The sequence below is a fragment of the Megalobrama amblycephala genome, linkage group LG22, assembly GCF_018812025.1.
Source record: "Megalobrama amblycephala isolate DHTTF-2021 linkage group LG22, ASM1881202v1, whole genome shotgun sequence".
NCBI lineage: Eukaryota > Metazoa > Chordata > Actinopteri > Cypriniformes > Xenocyprididae > Megalobrama > Megalobrama amblycephala.
In genome coordinates, this window is record NC_063065.1 from 17380236 (window position 1) to 17397621 (window position 17386).

Here is a 17386-nt window from a genome sequence, read left to right on the forward strand (position 1 = left end):
ACCCAAGGGCAACAAATCTACATTAGTGTAGGTAAAATTTGGCTACAATCAACACATTAGTGCACAAAAATTCAATGTCTTTGTTGTCAAAAAAGACACCAAATTTAACAATATGATAGTCAAAGGCAGGTATTAAATTTTTGTCTCCACTCATACAATCTGTCACAAAAAAGACTTAACAATTGTACAATTCTAAAAATGTACACACATTGCAATCCAAATTAAACCTTATTCTTAGAAATTCATTACATGGACAAATGTCGTTAATTGTTTTGAAATGTACTTCTTTCATTTTAGGTAACAAAGGAATTGACAAGTATCGGTTCTAACTTTGATAGTGTCAACTTTGGAAAACCTTGGAGATCGATTTTCTTTTAACAGAAAGAGGAAAATATTCTTTTGTAATAAGTGATCTCAAAACCTTGTTATTACATTTTTCATCCAAGAAATTATACTTGTCAATAAACAAATCCAGAGGTGTGGGTATTAGGCCTACAGAAGAATACTGTAATATACCTTTAATTAGATTTCTCAAAGCTACACGAATAGCTTTGACAACTAAAGAATATTGTCTATATGAACAATACAAATTAAGATTATCATAACTTCATCCATTAAATGTATTACAGCCCAAACTCCTTTTTCCATCCAGTCTTTATAAAATAAAGATTTCCTCTTATGTAAAATACATCTGTTATTCCAAATTATAGCCTTATGTGGAATAAAATTATGCTTGTACAGCATTTTCCAGTATAGAAACACCTGCATATGAAAATCAGATAACTTAAAAGGCAGTTTTAATGGTTCCCCCTACCCTTTGGAAAATACAGTACATACAACTTGCTCCTGGTGGTTACACTTCCTGGATCTCGTCCCATCCCTTTCACTTACCATCCAATCACATTGTACCCTAACACACACCACCCAATTGCGGTTTTGAACGTGCATGAGCTACAGACTTGAGTGGCGATCGATGATTGGCCAAGTCCTTGCGCTACCAGCCAATCAGAGCGTGGCAAGTCAGACAAGTTCAAGTAAAGGAGTGGGGTAGCGAAGCGAAGTGACAAAATTGGTTTGAGAGAAAAATGCGTGGTTTGTGATGAGCTGAGCCAAAATCATTTAATGCAAGCGTTATCATAATAACTATCACAGTATTTATTCATTTGACTACCGGTAGCAGTGTATGCATCTCGGTTTAATCCATCTAGCTAACTAAAGGAGGCGTGAATATCACAGATCATGAAGAAGATAACCCTTCTATTGATTGTGCTGCTTGGAGTGACACACTTCATATTGCCAAGCCGATGCGAAGAAGATGCCAAAGATGGTAAGATATCTGTTGCAGGATATTGATATCTAACATTTTTGGAGTGTTTTGAGCTATTCAGAGCCGTTGCATTTGCTAGCAAGCTTGATGCATTATTGTTGTTTAGTGCAACTCAGCATGTTGGACTTTGCAGTGGAGACGCACTACAACAAAGACTTAAAAAAGTATCAAGGAAATATTGATATTAATTTAACTCAATGCATTTCATATTTTTTAAATATTTAAGATTCAGCTGAAGATCTAGGAGAGGAAGATGATGATGATGATGATGATGATGAGATGATGATGATGGAGATGACACTGAAGTAAAGGAGGAGAATGGGGTGCTGGTGCTGACAGATGGAAACTTTGACACCTTCATAGAAGGCAAAGACACAGTATTGGTGGAGTTCTATGCACCATGGTAAGTTCTTTCCTCCACATCAGCTGGAGACACGTCATTGCCTGTCAAAGATCTTGGTCATGCAAATATTACACTTTTTTTTTTTCAGGTGTGGCCACTGCAAACAGTTCGCTCCTGAGTATGAGAAGATCGCTCAGACGCTAAAGGAGAACGACCCACCTATTCCTGTGGCAAAGGTTGATGCCACTAAGGCCAGTGCTCTGGGCAGTAGATTTGAAGTGTCTGGATATCCCACCATCAAAATACTCAAAAAAGGGGAGCCGGTGGACTATGATGGGGACAGAAGTGAGCGTGGTGAGTGCACTTTAAATTCATTTCAATGGCTTCCTATAGGTTGCTGTGAATCAGTTTCTTTTCTGGTGTATTGTTAATCAAGCATGGTTTTAACTTTCATTTTTCCAGCCATTGTGGAACGGGTTAAAGAAGTTGCTCAACCAGACTGGAAACCTCCTCCAGAGGCCACCCTAGTCTTGACTAAGGATAATTTTGATGACGTGGTGAACAATGCAGACATCATTCTGGTGGAGTTCTATGCACCTTGGTTTGTATATTTAGACTCCCATGCAGCTTACTTACTAACTTTGCATTTAACATCTTTGCCTTCTTTCTAAACCATCAGTGTGTCTTTTTGAGAATACTGTGTTTAAATTCAAACAGGTGTGGCCACTGCAAGAGACTCGCTCCTGAGTATGAAAAGGCTGCTAAAGAGCTCAGCAGTCGCACTCCTCCTATTCCACTGGCTAAAGTAGATGCCACTGCAGAGGGTGATTTAGCGACGCGGTTTGGTGTTTCTGGCTACCCAACTCTTAAAATCTTCAGAAAGGGCAAAGCTTTCGATTACAACGGACCACGGGAGAAGTTCGGTAGGTATTCAGCCAATGTCTTGGTGACCGATTGATGTGGAGGTGTTGGGAATTTCAGTCTCTTCATTCTTTTTCCTCTAGGTATTGTTGATTACATGTCAGACCAGGCGGGTCCTCCATCAAAGCAGGTGCAGACCCTGAAACAGGTTCAGGAGATCCTCAGAGATGGAGATGATGCAGTTATTGTAGGCGTTTTCTCAAGTGAAGAAGATGCAGCATATGAGATCTATCAAGAAGCATGTGTGTATTATGCTGTCTGACAGTCGTCCTTCTCAAATGAATGAGATTTAATCTTTACTTTTAATTTTTTTTTACTTTCCTAACAACTTGTTCTCTCTTACTGCAGGTAATTCTCTGCGAGATGACTACAAATTTATGCATACATTCAATAATGAAGTCGCACAATTCCTCAAGGCTTCACCTGGACAAGTAGTCATGCTCCATCCAGAGAAGTTTAGGTCTAAATATGAGCCAGCATCTCATTCACTAACAATTAAAGTAAGTTCTGCATCTTTAATGTTTCTGTGAGATTTTTGCAAAGCAAGCATGATACTATTGTTAAGGTGCAGTAACATTACAGAAATTTACATAGGCAAAAACAGCTAAGAAGTTACTTTTGAACCAAAGTTTTCTGTTGGTCAATGTGGCAAATTCATGTGACCAACTCAAACCCACTGTGAAATCTGTGTGGGTAAATCTTTCGCCCACAAGTGAAATTCCTCATTGCGTATATTCCTATTTAAATTACTAGATTTTGCCTATGAAGATTCGCAGAATAAAGGTAAATGTGAGCGAACCTGAAGTCAGTTTTCCTAAAAAATTGTCTTTTTTTTTTTTTTTTTCCTGAAGGATTCCACAGCTGCTTCAGAAGTTCAAGATTTCTTCAAGAAACACATACTACCTTTGGTTGGACACAGAAAACAGAGCAACGATGCAAAGAGATACACCACACGACCTCTTGTGGTTGTTTATTATGGAGTGGACTTCAGTTTTGACTACAGAGTTGGTATGTAGCAAAGTCATGCAAAAGGAATTAAGATCATACCTGTAACACACAATGCAAACGCCGACACAATTGATTTCCACCTAGCCACACAGTTTTGGAGGAGCAAAGTGCTTGAAGTAGCAAAGGACTTCCCAGAGTACACATTTGCCATTGCGGATGAGGAAGACTATGCTGATGAACTGAAGAGCCTTGGACTCAGTGAAAGCGGGGAGGAGGTGAATGTTGGAATTCTTGGTGAGGGAGGGAAGAAATATGCCATGGAGCCAGAGGAATTTGACTCCGATGTGCTCCGGAGCTTTATTATGGCCTTCAAAAAAGGTAAGCTATTGGTTTATGTATTCCTTATTAAAAAGTGAACATGGTTTCACAACTTAAGGCTTAATAATAATAATAATAATAATAATGATTGTTTCAATATTGAGTTAAATCTTAAGCCAGTATTGTAAGAGAAGTTATTCAAAGAATGCAACTGTAAGAGTGGCAGCCTTGCATTGGTGTAGAACACCACTTTTCGTTCAAATTCGTGACTACGTGTCTTTTCTTCTCTTGACAGGTAAGCTGAAACCTATTGTAAAGTCTCAGCCTATTCCCAAGAGCAACAAAGGACCAGTGAAGGTTGTGGTGGGCAAGACTTTTGATGACATTGTCATGGATGCAAAGAAAGATGTCCTTATCGAGTTCTATGCACCATGGTGTGGCCACTGTAAAAAGATGGAGCCAGATTACACGGCTCTTGGAAAGAAATACAAAAATGAGAAGAATCTTGTCATTGCCAAAATGGATGCCACTGCTAATGATGTGCCCCACGACAGTTATAAAGTAGAGGGCTTCCCTACAATCTACTTTGCTCCCAGCAACAGCAAGCAGAGCCCAGTCAAATTTGAAGGCGGCAAAAGGGATGTGGAGGAACTGACCAAATTTGTGGAAAAACATGCCACAAAATTATCACACAAAAAAGATGAGCTCTAAGAGATTTATAGAAACCATGAACATTATATAAATGCAGTTCCCTGAGAATGGAAGTATTCTGGGGGGCTTAGAGACCTTCCAAAAAGAGAATGTTTTGATTTGTTTTTGTACTTTTGTTTTTGGGATCAAAACATTCAGTATTTTCATTCCAAACCAAGCACTGTTTATTAGGTTTATTTCTCTCAAGTCTTTTAAATAAAATAATGTAAAAATGTAATTGGAGTGGTTGTCATAAATAAGCTGTGGTTGTATACTCATTCTTGATGACCAGCCTGCTTAATGTCATCCGGTCGTTAAATCTTGTCATCACACTTCAATTTTCAGGTCAAAAAATGCTCCTTTAGATCGCAAAAGCATGCAAAAAAACCCAGCTAATATACACTCTTGGTGTGTTGTAGTTCCAAAAATGTGCATCCTAACCTCTCGATCTCAGTTGCCCAGTATGGACTTTTTAATGAATCGTTAAAATATTGGTGTCCGGGACACCTTGAGCCTGGAGTGTACACCTTGTTTTTAAAAGGTAAATAGTGTATATGTGCTACAAATGAATAGTGCTCATAAATGGCTGGTGAGATGGTGGTCTCACTTGAAGCAAGTAGAGATCGAGATGGTCCTCTAAAAAGTAGCTTTGGTATAGACTTGGACTCAGACATAAAATCAAGCTGATTGACTTTAATTACATTCTTCAAATAATTTGCAATCATTTTTCAATTAAAATTTAAATTTGGTAATCTGAATGGTGTTTAAACTTTTCATTGAATCGGTTCCATTCGGACTGAATCGGTCTGAGCTTTCTCGAGTCAACAACTTGCCGATAATATGAGCAAGAGTGAACCGATGATTTCATTGAAGGGTCTAAAAGTAAGTTACTTTAATAGTCAAATAACAGAAACATGGGGAATATGAACAATTAGATTTGATAACGTTTTATTAAAACGTGCACAATTTAAAGCCACGTAGAACGTGATAAACTGCAACACGTGCCTACATATGGGACGTTTTAAATCGTATGTGACATGTGATGACGTATAGAGTCTCTGAATCGTTCGAAAGAACCGACTCGGAAATGATTCAGATAGCCCATCACTATTGTGATAGCATTGCCCCCATTTGGTGTGGGTGGTACTTAATGAACCGGTTGACCCAAGTCCAAACAGTCCACAGGAAGTCCTTCAGTTCAATGCGAAAATAGAATGACATGTTGACTGTATCGACTTACTGGCCATACGGAACTGTTTTCTTCCAGTGTTTGGCACAACTGCAGCGTGCTTTTTCTTCTGTATGTGCTAGAATAAAGTAAAAAAAATTGCTAAATCTTTGCATTTACTCTGTATCGCAAACACATTAACAACTGCTGCTCTTGCTGACGTTATTCGCGGCAATGATAAAATCCGAAGACTGACAATACCATATCGCGCGACGGTTTAGTAGTTGTACAAAACTGTATTCGTTCAAAAATGAAGAACAAAGAGAACTTCTTCATATGTCCCCCACTGCAGTCACGCATTCGATTCGCTTAGTCCCTGATAGGATCTAACCAATCGAAACTCGTAACACTGAGCAGCTCGAACATGGCTTGTTCTGATTGGCTCATCTGTTTGGCGCTCGTTGATTCTGCAGTGCGCGAGGTGGGCGGCGAATTCTGAGTATAAACGACAGACTGAGCGGGTTTGAATACTTAGAGAAACGGAAATATTAAAAATTTACACACATTTCAAATTTATTTCAAATTCGCTTACAGCCTGCCACAGTTAAGAGAGGGAAAGACGTCTGACGAAATATATGCTTGAAGAACTAAAGGCGAATTAAACGCCTGTCTTTTGTTTATCGAGGCTCGCCGGTATTGGTAACGCGGACGCGCGGAGGTGAAAGGACCCTCTACCGCGAGCTAGCTGAGTTAGCTAGCTCAGTTAACCGATCATCTTCATTTAGAGACGGCGCTGACAGACTGACGGAAAAAGTCGTTTGTTTGGATGTGGACAGGTCTTCTCCTTCAGGTAGGCTCTAGAAGAAAACAGTAACGAGACAGTTGTCTCTGTTTGTGAAGCCACATTTAGTTTCTGGTTAAGACAGCCCTGCTAACCAGTTAGCGACTTTATAGAACTTTAAATTGAAACACTGCAAGGACAACAGTCTTGTTAGGTTTGATTACAGACAGCTAGTAGTCTAATTGTTCATGTTATACTCTACTGTCAAGTCATAGTGAAGCTTAATGGATAATTCAGTAAAAATTGCAAAAAAATCTGTCATCATTTACACTCACGTTGTTCCAAACCTGTATGACTTGCTTTCTTCCGTGGAAGGAAACTGAGGGGTTGTTGAATGACGGTCTCAGTCACCATTCACTTTCATTGTACAGGTAAAAAGATGCAATGGAAGTGAATGGTGACTGAGGCTGTCATTCTGCTTAATATCTCTATATGTGTAACTCGGAAGAAAAAAAGTCATACAGGTTTAGAAATCCATGAGGGTGAGTAAATGACAGAGTTTTCATTTTTGGTTTAACTGTTGCTTTAGCGTCTCAGTTGTTAGCCTTTTAGTAGTTCATCTGTGTTATTTCCTAATTATCACAAAATCTACTGATTTCATGAAGTTTTGTGAGTAAACACTACTTTGAAACGTGCTGTAAGGTTTTGTTTCATTTTTCAAGTCGACGTCACTTCAGTATGTTTATTACACCTCCAGGGGCGCCATTGAGCTCATACACCTGTCTCATCAACACCCTAGATAACATAAATCCCAGATTTGGGAATAAAGTTGTACCTATGCAATTGCAGAACTTTTCATATGAAGTTTATTCATGGATAATAAGGGCTATTTTTTTCTGCTTTACCCCCATAAATTTCTCATGTTGCTACATTTAGATTGAGTGTGTGAGTTTGTGGCATTGCTGAGAAGACTGGGAAAACTTGTGAACTTACAAATGACACTTTGTCACTGTCTTGCATGCCACCTCATGGCTCATCTGCTTGGTTACATATTCAGCCTACGTATCCGCAGCATGTTAGTTAGATAATCTATGCAGTAATAGAGCTGGCTTTTACTCTGAGTGGTTCTCAGAGGAAAATATTGTTGTTCTTTCATAGCTCAGGTGACTTTAGGGAGCTCTTAGGTATGTTTCAGTCAAATTTCAACTTTGTCTCCCCAAATTCTTTGAGAAATAAACTAGGAGATACAAATATTTCCATTGATATATAATACGAGTACATGACTAAATGTTTTGATTCAGCAAAGACCTTAGTCAGGGTAGATTGCATATTAAATTTAACATGGATAAAAACAAGGGCAAGGCTGTAAGGGTCTGGGATAGACTTGGTCTTTACAATGGCATGCACTGAATGAAGGTCCTAGATCACGTAATTTTCACAACTTACAACTTTCAAAACTATTTTATAGAGTTTCGGATAGACGTTTTATCGGATGGACAGTCAGTATGTTTTTAAACAACAGTACAATCCATTGAACACTGTATTTCTATCCCTCACAGCCTCGTGTACATTCATGTCAAAAAATAAATATGCCTCTACCATGACTAAGATCTATTACTTAGATACTTTCTCTGAAAAATTTGATGAGAATGTTTGTTAATTTTGAAATCTGAATTTTATCCCTGCAAATCTGAGAACACAGGCTGAGAAATTGTTGAGATTGCTTCTGAAATTTTCTCAGGAGAATATACATTTTCTCTTTGTTAATAGTCTCCATTTATTCTTGTTGCTGTCTAAGAGAAACAATTGAGGTATTTAATAGATCTCATATAATTACTTTCATGCCATATGGCTAGAGAACTGATCGGTTACTTCATTGCAAATTAAACCTGTGTGTGTGATTTACTGGTATACATTTACTATAATTTTCTATTAAACCACTTAACCTCCATGTTGTATCTTTCTATAGTGTGTCAATCTATATTGGTCTACAATGAAATCTAAAACCATACTGTATGTCTATAGGGAAGCCATGGGATTAACCGGGAGGAAATCGGAGAAGGGTCCTGTTTGCTGGAGGCGACGAGTGAAGTCTGAGTACATGCGACTGCGGCAGCTCAAACGTTTCAGGAGGGCAGACGAGGTCAAGGTGATCCATGGGCTTATACAGCAGAGATTAAGCTGCTTGTATAGTCTGGTGTTGGTCATGCTTCTAGGTGTCACATGATGTGGACACTAGTGCAAATGCACTGTTATCATGTATAACCCCGTTGTCCTCATGAAACTTTTTGTCATTCGTGCAAACAATGTTGCTTGCCTTTTTGTAAGAGGTTCTCACATTGAAATTTATTTTCTTACTGTACAGAGCATGTTCAGCTCCAACAGACAGAAGATATTGGAGCGTACAGACATATTGAACCAGGAATGGAAATTGAGACGGATACAACCTGTTCATATTATGACACCTGTGAGCTCCTTGCGTGGGACCAGAGAGGTTAGAACAAATTCTCTAATTCAGATTCACCTGAAGTGTGTTTAATGCCATTCACGCTTTTGTCATTTTCCTCAATGTTATTCATTTTTTCTTTCTCTCTCATCTCTCTCTGCTTTTTGAAAATGCTCATTAGTGTTTTGTTAAAGGGTTAGTTCACGCAAAAATTAAAATAAAGTCATTTATTACTCACCCTCATGTCGTTCCACACCCGTAAGACCTTCGTTCATTTTCAGAACACAAATTGAGATATTTCTGATGAAATCTGATGGCTCAGAGAGGCCTCCATTGACAGCAAGATAATTAACACTTTCAGATGCCCAGAAAGGTACTAAAGACGTATTTAAAACAGCTCATGTGACTACAGTGGTTCAACCTTAATGTTATGAAGTAGGGCTGACCGATATATCACATGCGATTGTCACGCGCATTTCGTCAGTAAAGCCGGTTCCCTGATTACCGCGAAATCGCCATCACCTGCTTTCAAATGGAGCGCTATTTAATAGACAGAGCCGTAGATCACTGAATCGCCTTCGATAATGAACGCGATATTGCGTAGCTTGTCAGTGAACTACGGCTCTGTCTATTAAATGCCGCTCCATTTGAAAGCAGGTGATGGCGATTTAGCGCTAATCAGGGAACCGGCTTTACTGACGAAATGCGTGTGACTATCGCATGCGATATATCGGTCAGCCCTATTATGAAGCGATGAGAACTTTTTGTGCGCCAAAAAAAAAAAAAAAATTTGACTTTATTCAACAGTATCTAATGATGGGAGATCTCAAAACACTGCTTCATGAAGCTTCGAAGCTTTATGAATCTTTTGTTTCGAATCACTGGTTCAGAGCACATATTAAACTGCCAATGTCACGTGAACTGTTGAAATTTCGAAACACTTATGACGTAACAAAGCCTTGTTTACTGAAAACGCATGATTTTGGTGTTCCGAACCACTGATTCAAAACAAAAGATTCGTAAAGCTTCAAAGCTTCACGGAGCAGTGTTTTGAAATCGCCCATCACTAGATATTGTTGAAAAGTCGTTATTTATTTATTTTTTATTTTTTTTGGCGTACAAAAAGTATTCTCGTCGCTTCATAACATTAAGGTTGAACCACTGTAGTCACATGGACTGTTTTAAATGTGTCTTTAGTAGCTTTCTGGGCATTGAAAAAGGAAATGATCTTGCTGGCAATGGAGGCCTCACTGAGCCACTGGATTTTATCATTTGTGTTCCAAAGATGAACAAAGGTCTTATGGGTGTGGAACAACATGAGGGTGAGTAATTAAGGACAGAATTTTCATTTTTGGGTGATCTAACCCTTTAAATGCCATGAGTTTTTGGTCTTTCGAAGTAAATGGTGTTTATAGTATAGTTTATGACTTTTTAATTTTACCTTTAAAAAACATTGTGATGTGTAAATGGTGACCGTCACAGAGATCTTACACGACTGAATCATTTTGCAGTGCACTGTTGACAGTGGCTTCTCAGAGTTCTCCAGACAAGTCATTCCTCTCAAAACGCTGAACGCTGTGGCCTCTGTGCCTGTCATGTACTCATGGTCTCCACTCCAGCAAAACTTTATGGTAAAACCAAATTCCTTATGTATTTGCAGAAATCAAAGTATTAAAAAACAGGCTTTTAATCTTGTATTCTGTTTTAGGTTGAAGATGAGACAGTATTGCACAACATCCCTTACATGGGTGATGAAATCCTTGATCAAGACGGCACCTTCATTGAAGAGCTTATTAAAAATTATGATGGAAAAGTTCATGGAGATAGAGGTTATTTTTTGTTTGATCGGTTTTGTACTTTAAAGTAACTTCACTAAAAACAGTGGAAAACTATTAAAAGGTTCGACTGGAAAAAAAGAGCATACAGTTTTAGTATGATGAAGATGAGTAATCATGATGATTTTCATTTTTGGGTGAATTATCCCTTTAAAAATTGAGTCACAGTTATCTGCTTAAGTAGAGCTAACATTTTTCCACAGTTGAAAAAATATATAGACCACATGTTTGCTTGAAAAAGGGAATTGATTTCTTGTTCTGTGTTTTGTTTTGTGTGTAGAGTGTGGCTTCATAAATGATGAGATCTTTGTGGAGCTAGTCAATGCACTCAATCAGTACAGTGATAATGAGGAAGATGATGAAGAGGAGGATCAGCATGATTGCAAGTTTGAGAAGATGGATCTCTGTGATGGAAAAGACGATGCTGAAGACTCTCACAAGGACCAGCTGATTTGTGAGAGTAAGAGAAATTAAATGATTTTTAGTGTAAAGTATGTATATAAAAAAACAAATCTAGTTTTGATACAGATTCTGAGAGGTTAAAATGTTTTTTTTTTTTGGGACGGCAGATATTTTTCTGGTTCAATGCAGGTTTTTTTTTTTTTATTTATTTTTTATAAATAAATCTATAACACGCCCTTTAGTGCTGACAATAAACAGGCATTTTATTACATGGTACGTTATAGTCTCTTGTTTTATTGTACAATTCATTCTTTAATAAACTCTGTGTTTCTTATTTTATGCAACAGGTCACAACAATGATGGATCAAAAAAGTTTCCCTCTGATAAAATCTTTGAAGCCATTTCTTCCATGTTTCCTGATAAAGGTTCAACTGAAGAACTCAAAGAAAAGTATGTCAGGAAACAACTTCTCTGCATAGAAACTTCACATGTTGGATAAATTTAAAGGGCAAACAATGTGAAGCTGGCTCTCAACATGCTTTCAAATTTTCTTTTTTTATTAGATTGATGTTTAGATATCATCCAGGTCTCATTTATTTATTTTTATATAATCAAAATTTTATGGTTTTTGATCATGTTTTAATTTGAGATACTATGTCTTTTTGCAGATATAAAGAACTCACAGAGCAGCAACTCCCAGGGGCTCTTCCTCCTGAATGCACCCCCAACATCGACGGACCAAATGCTAAATCAGTGCAAAGAGAGCAAAGTCTGCACTCCTTCCATACACTCTTCTGCAGGCGTTGCTTCAAATACGACTGTTTCCTTCACCGTAAGCAAACCATTAAAATCAGATCAGCCCTTTTTGTGCAAAGATGGCATTTTTTTTAAAGATGCGTTCCTCTTTTTATTTACAGCTTTTCATGCAACTCCAAACACATACAAGCGTAAGAACATGGAGAATCTGGTGGACAGCAAACCTTGTGGCATTTATTGCTATATGTATATGGTTCAGGCAAGTGCATTTCTTCACTTAGTCCAAAATGAAAGATATTGTTAACCCCGAAGCCTTGATTAAGGGTACACCATGTGTACTTTTTCTAAAATATAAACGCTTATAATAGGCTTACCATAGTGAATCAGGGTAAGACAAAAACACTTTTTGGAAGAAGGACTGATGTATTAAACAAGAAAAGTTAGTGTACCTTTTAAGTATGTGTGGTTTGAGTTGGTTCTGAATTGCAAGTGCAATCATTATTTCATTGTGAAAGTGTTTGCATGAAATATCTGACTGTTTACTCTGATTAACCATGGCAATGGCATATGTCTCTCCTCAGGATGGCATGGTTAGGGAATACCCAGCTGGGGTGGTTGCTGAGCGTGCCAAGACCCCTTCTAAGCGCACCGTAGGCAGACGGAGAGGAAGACTCCCGAACAGCAACAGCAACAGCAACAGCAGACCCAGCACCCCAACGATTAATAGTGAGACTAAAGACACAGACAGCGACCGAGAAGGAGGGGCAGATGGAACAGATTGTAACGATAAAGACGATGATGACAAAAAGGATGAGACCACCAGCTCCTCAGGTAGATATCAAGGGTTCATGAAATGTAATCATATCAATGGGGTATTTGATTGGGTGCTGTCAACTATGAATATCATGTTAATAACATTATAATCAGTTATGTCACAGTTGATTTTATATTAGTGTTTTGGAGCCATGAAAATGTATTTATTTGATTTTCAGTTTTTCTATTCAGATTACATTTTATTTCACTTTTGTTTATTTGTTTTTGTACAGAGGCAAACTCTCGCTGTCAGACTCCAGTGAAGTTGAAGTTGAGCTCAGAGCCTCCTGAGAATGTGGACTGGAGCGGCGCTGAGGCCTCTCTCTTCAGAGTGCTTATCGGCACTTACTATGACAACTTCTGTGCTATCGCCAGACTCATCGGCACAAAGACCTGTAGACAGGTATGTGCACTTGAAAAGATGGGTTTTGATGTCACATTTTAAATTTCAGTGTTCATAATGCTGTTTAATGCTAATCAACTACAAGATTGCTGTGGAATTATTTTGAGGAGCTGCTAATTACACATACAGTAATTAAATGAAACGTGCATTGAATTCTTGTTTAAAGAGATTTCTTGTTTTGGGACTTGTCAGGTTTATGAATTCAGGGTAAAAGAATCTAGCATTATTGCACGTGCACCTGCGGTGGATGAAAACACTCCTCAAAGGAAGAAGAAGAGGAAACACAGGTATATCTTTAAAGTGATAATTGTAACTACGCTTCATTTTTTTGTTTCACTTTGAGTATTTCCAATATGATTGGTGCATTTCAATCATGTCAAATCCCTGTTCTTTCTTGGGTTGTTCTAGGTTGTGGGCCACTCATTGTCGGAAAATTCAACTAAAGAAAGGTTTGTATCTTTACAGTGAAAGGCCAGCTCGTACATTTAGATGGCAAGATTGTGCGTTCACTATTGTGAAAGTTTAGTAAGAATGCAAGTATGCATTTTTATGTGCAATTTATGCTCTCAGATGGCTCCTCCAATCATGTGTACAACTACCAGCCATGTGATCACCCTCGCCAGCCGTGTGACAGTTCTTGCCCTTGTGTCACCGCCCAAAACTTCTGTGAGAAGTTCTGCCAGTGTAGCTCGGAATGTGAGTATACACACACTAGGGATGCTTCGATCAGTATCTGCTAATAATCACATTCTATGACTCGATTGGTAGTAGTCACATTTGGCTGATCTCACAAACCGATCCCAATTTGATGACTTGAAACACGCGATGACATCAAACTTTAGCGCCACCGTCACCTGTCATGTTCTAAAGAGATATCACGTGCAGGAACATTGGCTAAAGGTTTTAATACAACAAAGCTGTCATCTGCTCTTGGTGTCTGAGGCGGGGCTGAGGCAGCTCCTCCACACAAACACAACTGAGCGTGTGTGATTACCTGCATCTGTCCTTATATTTGTCATAAGTCATATATTCATGAAAAAATCAGTTTGTCATCAGTTGGCAGAATCGATATCTTTGTCGTAGTATCCTTTCCCATTTAAGGGGATTTCCCATGACTGGTGTCAGCGCTGTTCAATGCATTGAATCAGTACAATTGATCTCTGACGTGAAACGTCAGCTTCATCGTTACCTATGTGGCACGTTGCTTGTCCTTGTAAAGTGGCTCTCAAAGTTAAATTAATTTCAACACCTTGTTTCATCTATGAATAAATCAGTTTTTAAGCATATTTACTGAATGAATGGTTCAATGACTCGCTCATAAAGAGATTTGATTGATTCTCAATTAAAACAATTACAACATTACTGTAAATAATACAACCAATGCAACATTAACTGTAAAAAGTTAACAGTCAACAGAGAGCTTGCATATCACTTATATAAAGCTTTGAATGATCGGGGTCAGCCAATCATGATGACAAAAAATCGGTAGTCGGTATTGGCTGTAAAATTCCTGATCGGAGCATCCCTAACACAAACACACACACACACAGACAGACAGACAGACAGACAGACTGACGTCAGTCATCCAGCTCAAGCATGCAACATTGTGACACCCAGTTTACACCAAAACACTGGAAAAGAATCTGTGGTTTGTTCTTGGAAAGAGAAAATACAGCGCAATAAAGGTTTCTTACTCATAAGCATTTCATTTTGACCTACATTTTAAATCATTTGTTTTTTGTAGAAGGTTTTTCAGCAGAGCTCTTGGGTTTGAATGATTGGCACAGAATGTTAATATTTAACTTTTATAACTGAGGTAAAGGGATTATGTGTTCATACGAAGTGTTTCCTTTTATAGCAGCCATGTTTAATATAAACCATTTTTCTGGAATCAGGAGTTATTTTTTTTTGTCTCTGCAGGTCAGAACCGGTTTCCAGGTTGCCGCTGTAAGGCCCAGTGTAACACCAAGCAGTGCCCCTGTTACCTGGCCGTACGAGAGTGTGACCCTGACCTGTGCCTCACCTGTGGGGCAGCCGATCACTGGGACAGTAAAAACGTATCCTGCAAGAACTGCAGCATCCAGAGAGGAGCAAAGAAGGTTCGTTATATTCTGACACATCGCCATGAAGATGAGTGTCATTTTCCTTAAATATAAACAAGAAGTTAATATTGTTACTCGACTGATTAGCTGATAACCAACTAAAGTGAGTGTATTTATGCTGGGGTTTTTAGCACTTGCTACTGGCTCCGTCTGATGTGGCCGGGTGGGGAATCTTCATCAAAGAGCCGGTTCAGAAGAACGAGTTCATCTCCGAGTACTGTGGGGAGGTGAGATGTTCTTTATATATATAATCAGTTTCTCATGCAGAGATGATGATTTCTTCTAAAATGACTTTTCTATTTTTACCTGCTAGATCATTTCCCAGGATGAAGCAGACCGCAGAGGCAAGGTCTATGACAAATACATGTGCAGCTTCCTGTTTAACCTTAACAATGGTAACTAACCTCCTACTTGCAGACATTCATTGTTCAGAATCACATCCCCGTCATTGACTGACAACCTCCCACCTTTTCACCCACAGACTTTGTTGTTGATGCAACTAGGAAAGGAAACAAGATCAGGTTTGCCAACCACTCTGTGAACCCCAATTGCTATGCAAAAGGTAAATCACTCAGAATATAATGCTAAGAAGATGTAGAGTGTAAAATGACATCATGGTGTGTTTCCTCTCCGTCCCCACAGTGATGATGGTTAATGGGGATCACAGGATTGGCATATTTGCTAAGAGAGCCATACAGACTGGAGAGGAACTGTTCTTTGACTACAGGTAAAAAGAAGTGCACAGGATTGTCTTCAAAATAAAATCTTTTTATAAGATGCTTCTGAACCGTCTACCCTCATGTTTTCGTATCTCTTACAGATACAGTCAAGCCGACGCTCTGAAATACGTAGGTATTGAACGTGAAATGGAAATTCCATGAAGCCATCTACCTCCTTGAACAAATGCCTTACACTCTTCAGGAATTCTCTCTCCACTTGCATTTCCAATACAGTTTTATAGGACAGGGGCATCTATTTGAAAAGGTTTTAACAGTGATATTTGAAAGACTTCCTTTTTGTCATTTCTTTGTCTTTTTTTTAATTTTATTTTACTCGACCAACAGGCTTACTCTGGGATACACTTTCTGATAGTAACTTGAACATTCTGTCTTGTTTACAGTTGGTTTTAGTAGAGAGCCATTTTATTATGGGCCATTGTTTTGTATCTGGATTGTAGTGTTTTTTTTTTTTTTTTTTTTTTCCTTTAAGTTATTTTGACAATTTCCTCTATACCTTTGGACCAAATTTCACATTCAAACCGGCTACATGTTTGTAATGCAAATACATATTTATATCACACAATCCCCAGCTCAGTTTTAAGGTTTGTTCTTTGTGGAAACCAAAGCCACTGTCACTGCTTTGCGTGTAAACCTCTCCAGAGGTATATTACATGCATTTTCTGGTGCCAATGCGCTGTTGCTGTGAAGATGAAACAACTTGGTGCGTCAGGAAAGGAGGGTGGACTCAGTATCATATTTTTGCGGTGCCTTCACATGTTTAAAGAACACTGAATAGTTTCTTGAATTAGATTTCTTAATGTTGTTAAATAATGTTGTATTCAAATTGTTGTATGCATGAACAAAGGTTTCAAATGGAGTTGGAATCAGGTAACTCTTCATTCCTCACTGTACATGTTTTGTAAGGTTAATCCACAGTTGCAGCTATGTACTTTAGACATCACTAAATGTAAGGAGATTAAATTAAGGTGCTGTTTTTGTCCCAGGTTTTGTGAAAAAACAATCACTTTTTTTTTTTTTTCCTGAACATGGGATACTGTAAAATCAAAGCAATAATACCAGGCTTGCTCCAGAAGTTTAATGTCCCTATTTATTTTGTGTAAACAATTTTTATAATTTATTGATGGCTTTCATTTGCTGTGATTTGTCTAGTGAATATTAAGGAGTTACTTCTTAGGAGCTATATAAATTTGTTTTGATCCATTTAATTCCTATTTCTCCTTTGAACCTGTCGAGCCACTCTGTTTATTACTCTTTCTTCCCTGGGGTTTTGACCACTCCATCTCCATGTTTTTTGCCTCCAATTATAAGGTGCTGTTCAATTGTTTACAGGGACTTGTTAAAGGTGATAAAATAAACATTGAAAACAACCGTTTGCTGTACTGTACAAGCATTA

The 17386-nt window shown here is 38.3% G+C and overlaps 2 protein-coding genes across 3 annotated transcripts; both read left to right on the plus strand.

Annotated features, from left to right (window-relative positions):
• The first annotated feature begins 1014 nt into the window (after positions 1-1014).
• Positions 1015-4785, plus strand: pdia4 (protein disulfide isomerase family A, member 4). The gene is given in 11 exon segments (XM_048175202.1): positions 1015-1327; positions 1554-1600; positions 1603-1730; positions 1819-2024; positions 2133-2271; positions 2388-2593; positions 2675-2833; positions 2940-3091; positions 3443-3599; positions 3684-3917; positions 4153-4785. Coding segments are annotated over 11 exon segments (1932 nt in total). The 5' UTR covers positions 1015-1239; the 3' UTR covers positions 4569-4785.
• A 1374-nt stretch (positions 4786-6159) lies between these two features.
• Positions 6160-17360, plus strand: ezh2 (enhancer of zeste 2 polycomb repressive complex 2 subunit). 2 transcript variants are annotated; one of them, XM_048175200.1, is made up of 20 exons: positions 6160-6565; positions 8522-8645; positions 8862-8990; positions 10454-10573; positions 10651-10771; positions 11058-11237; positions 11527-11629; positions 11848-12011; positions 12097-12194; positions 12517-12766; positions 12982-13151; positions 13344-13438; positions 13560-13600; positions 13722-13847; positions 15072-15250; positions 15385-15480; positions 15567-15648; positions 15735-15815; positions 15896-15980; positions 16074-17360. In XM_048175200.1, the coding sequence occupies exons 2-20, from the start codon at positions 8529-8531 to the stop codon at positions 16132-16134; spliced, it is 2298 nt and encodes a 765-aa protein (XP_048031157.1). In that variant the 5' UTR covers positions 6160-6565; positions 8522-8528; the 3' UTR covers positions 16135-17360. The 2 variants fall into 2 exon arrangements, with proteins under 2 accessions (XP_048031157.1, XP_048031158.1); XM_048175201.1 differs by having other exon boundaries at positions 8522-8639.
• Positions 17361-17386: the final 26 nt, after the last annotated feature.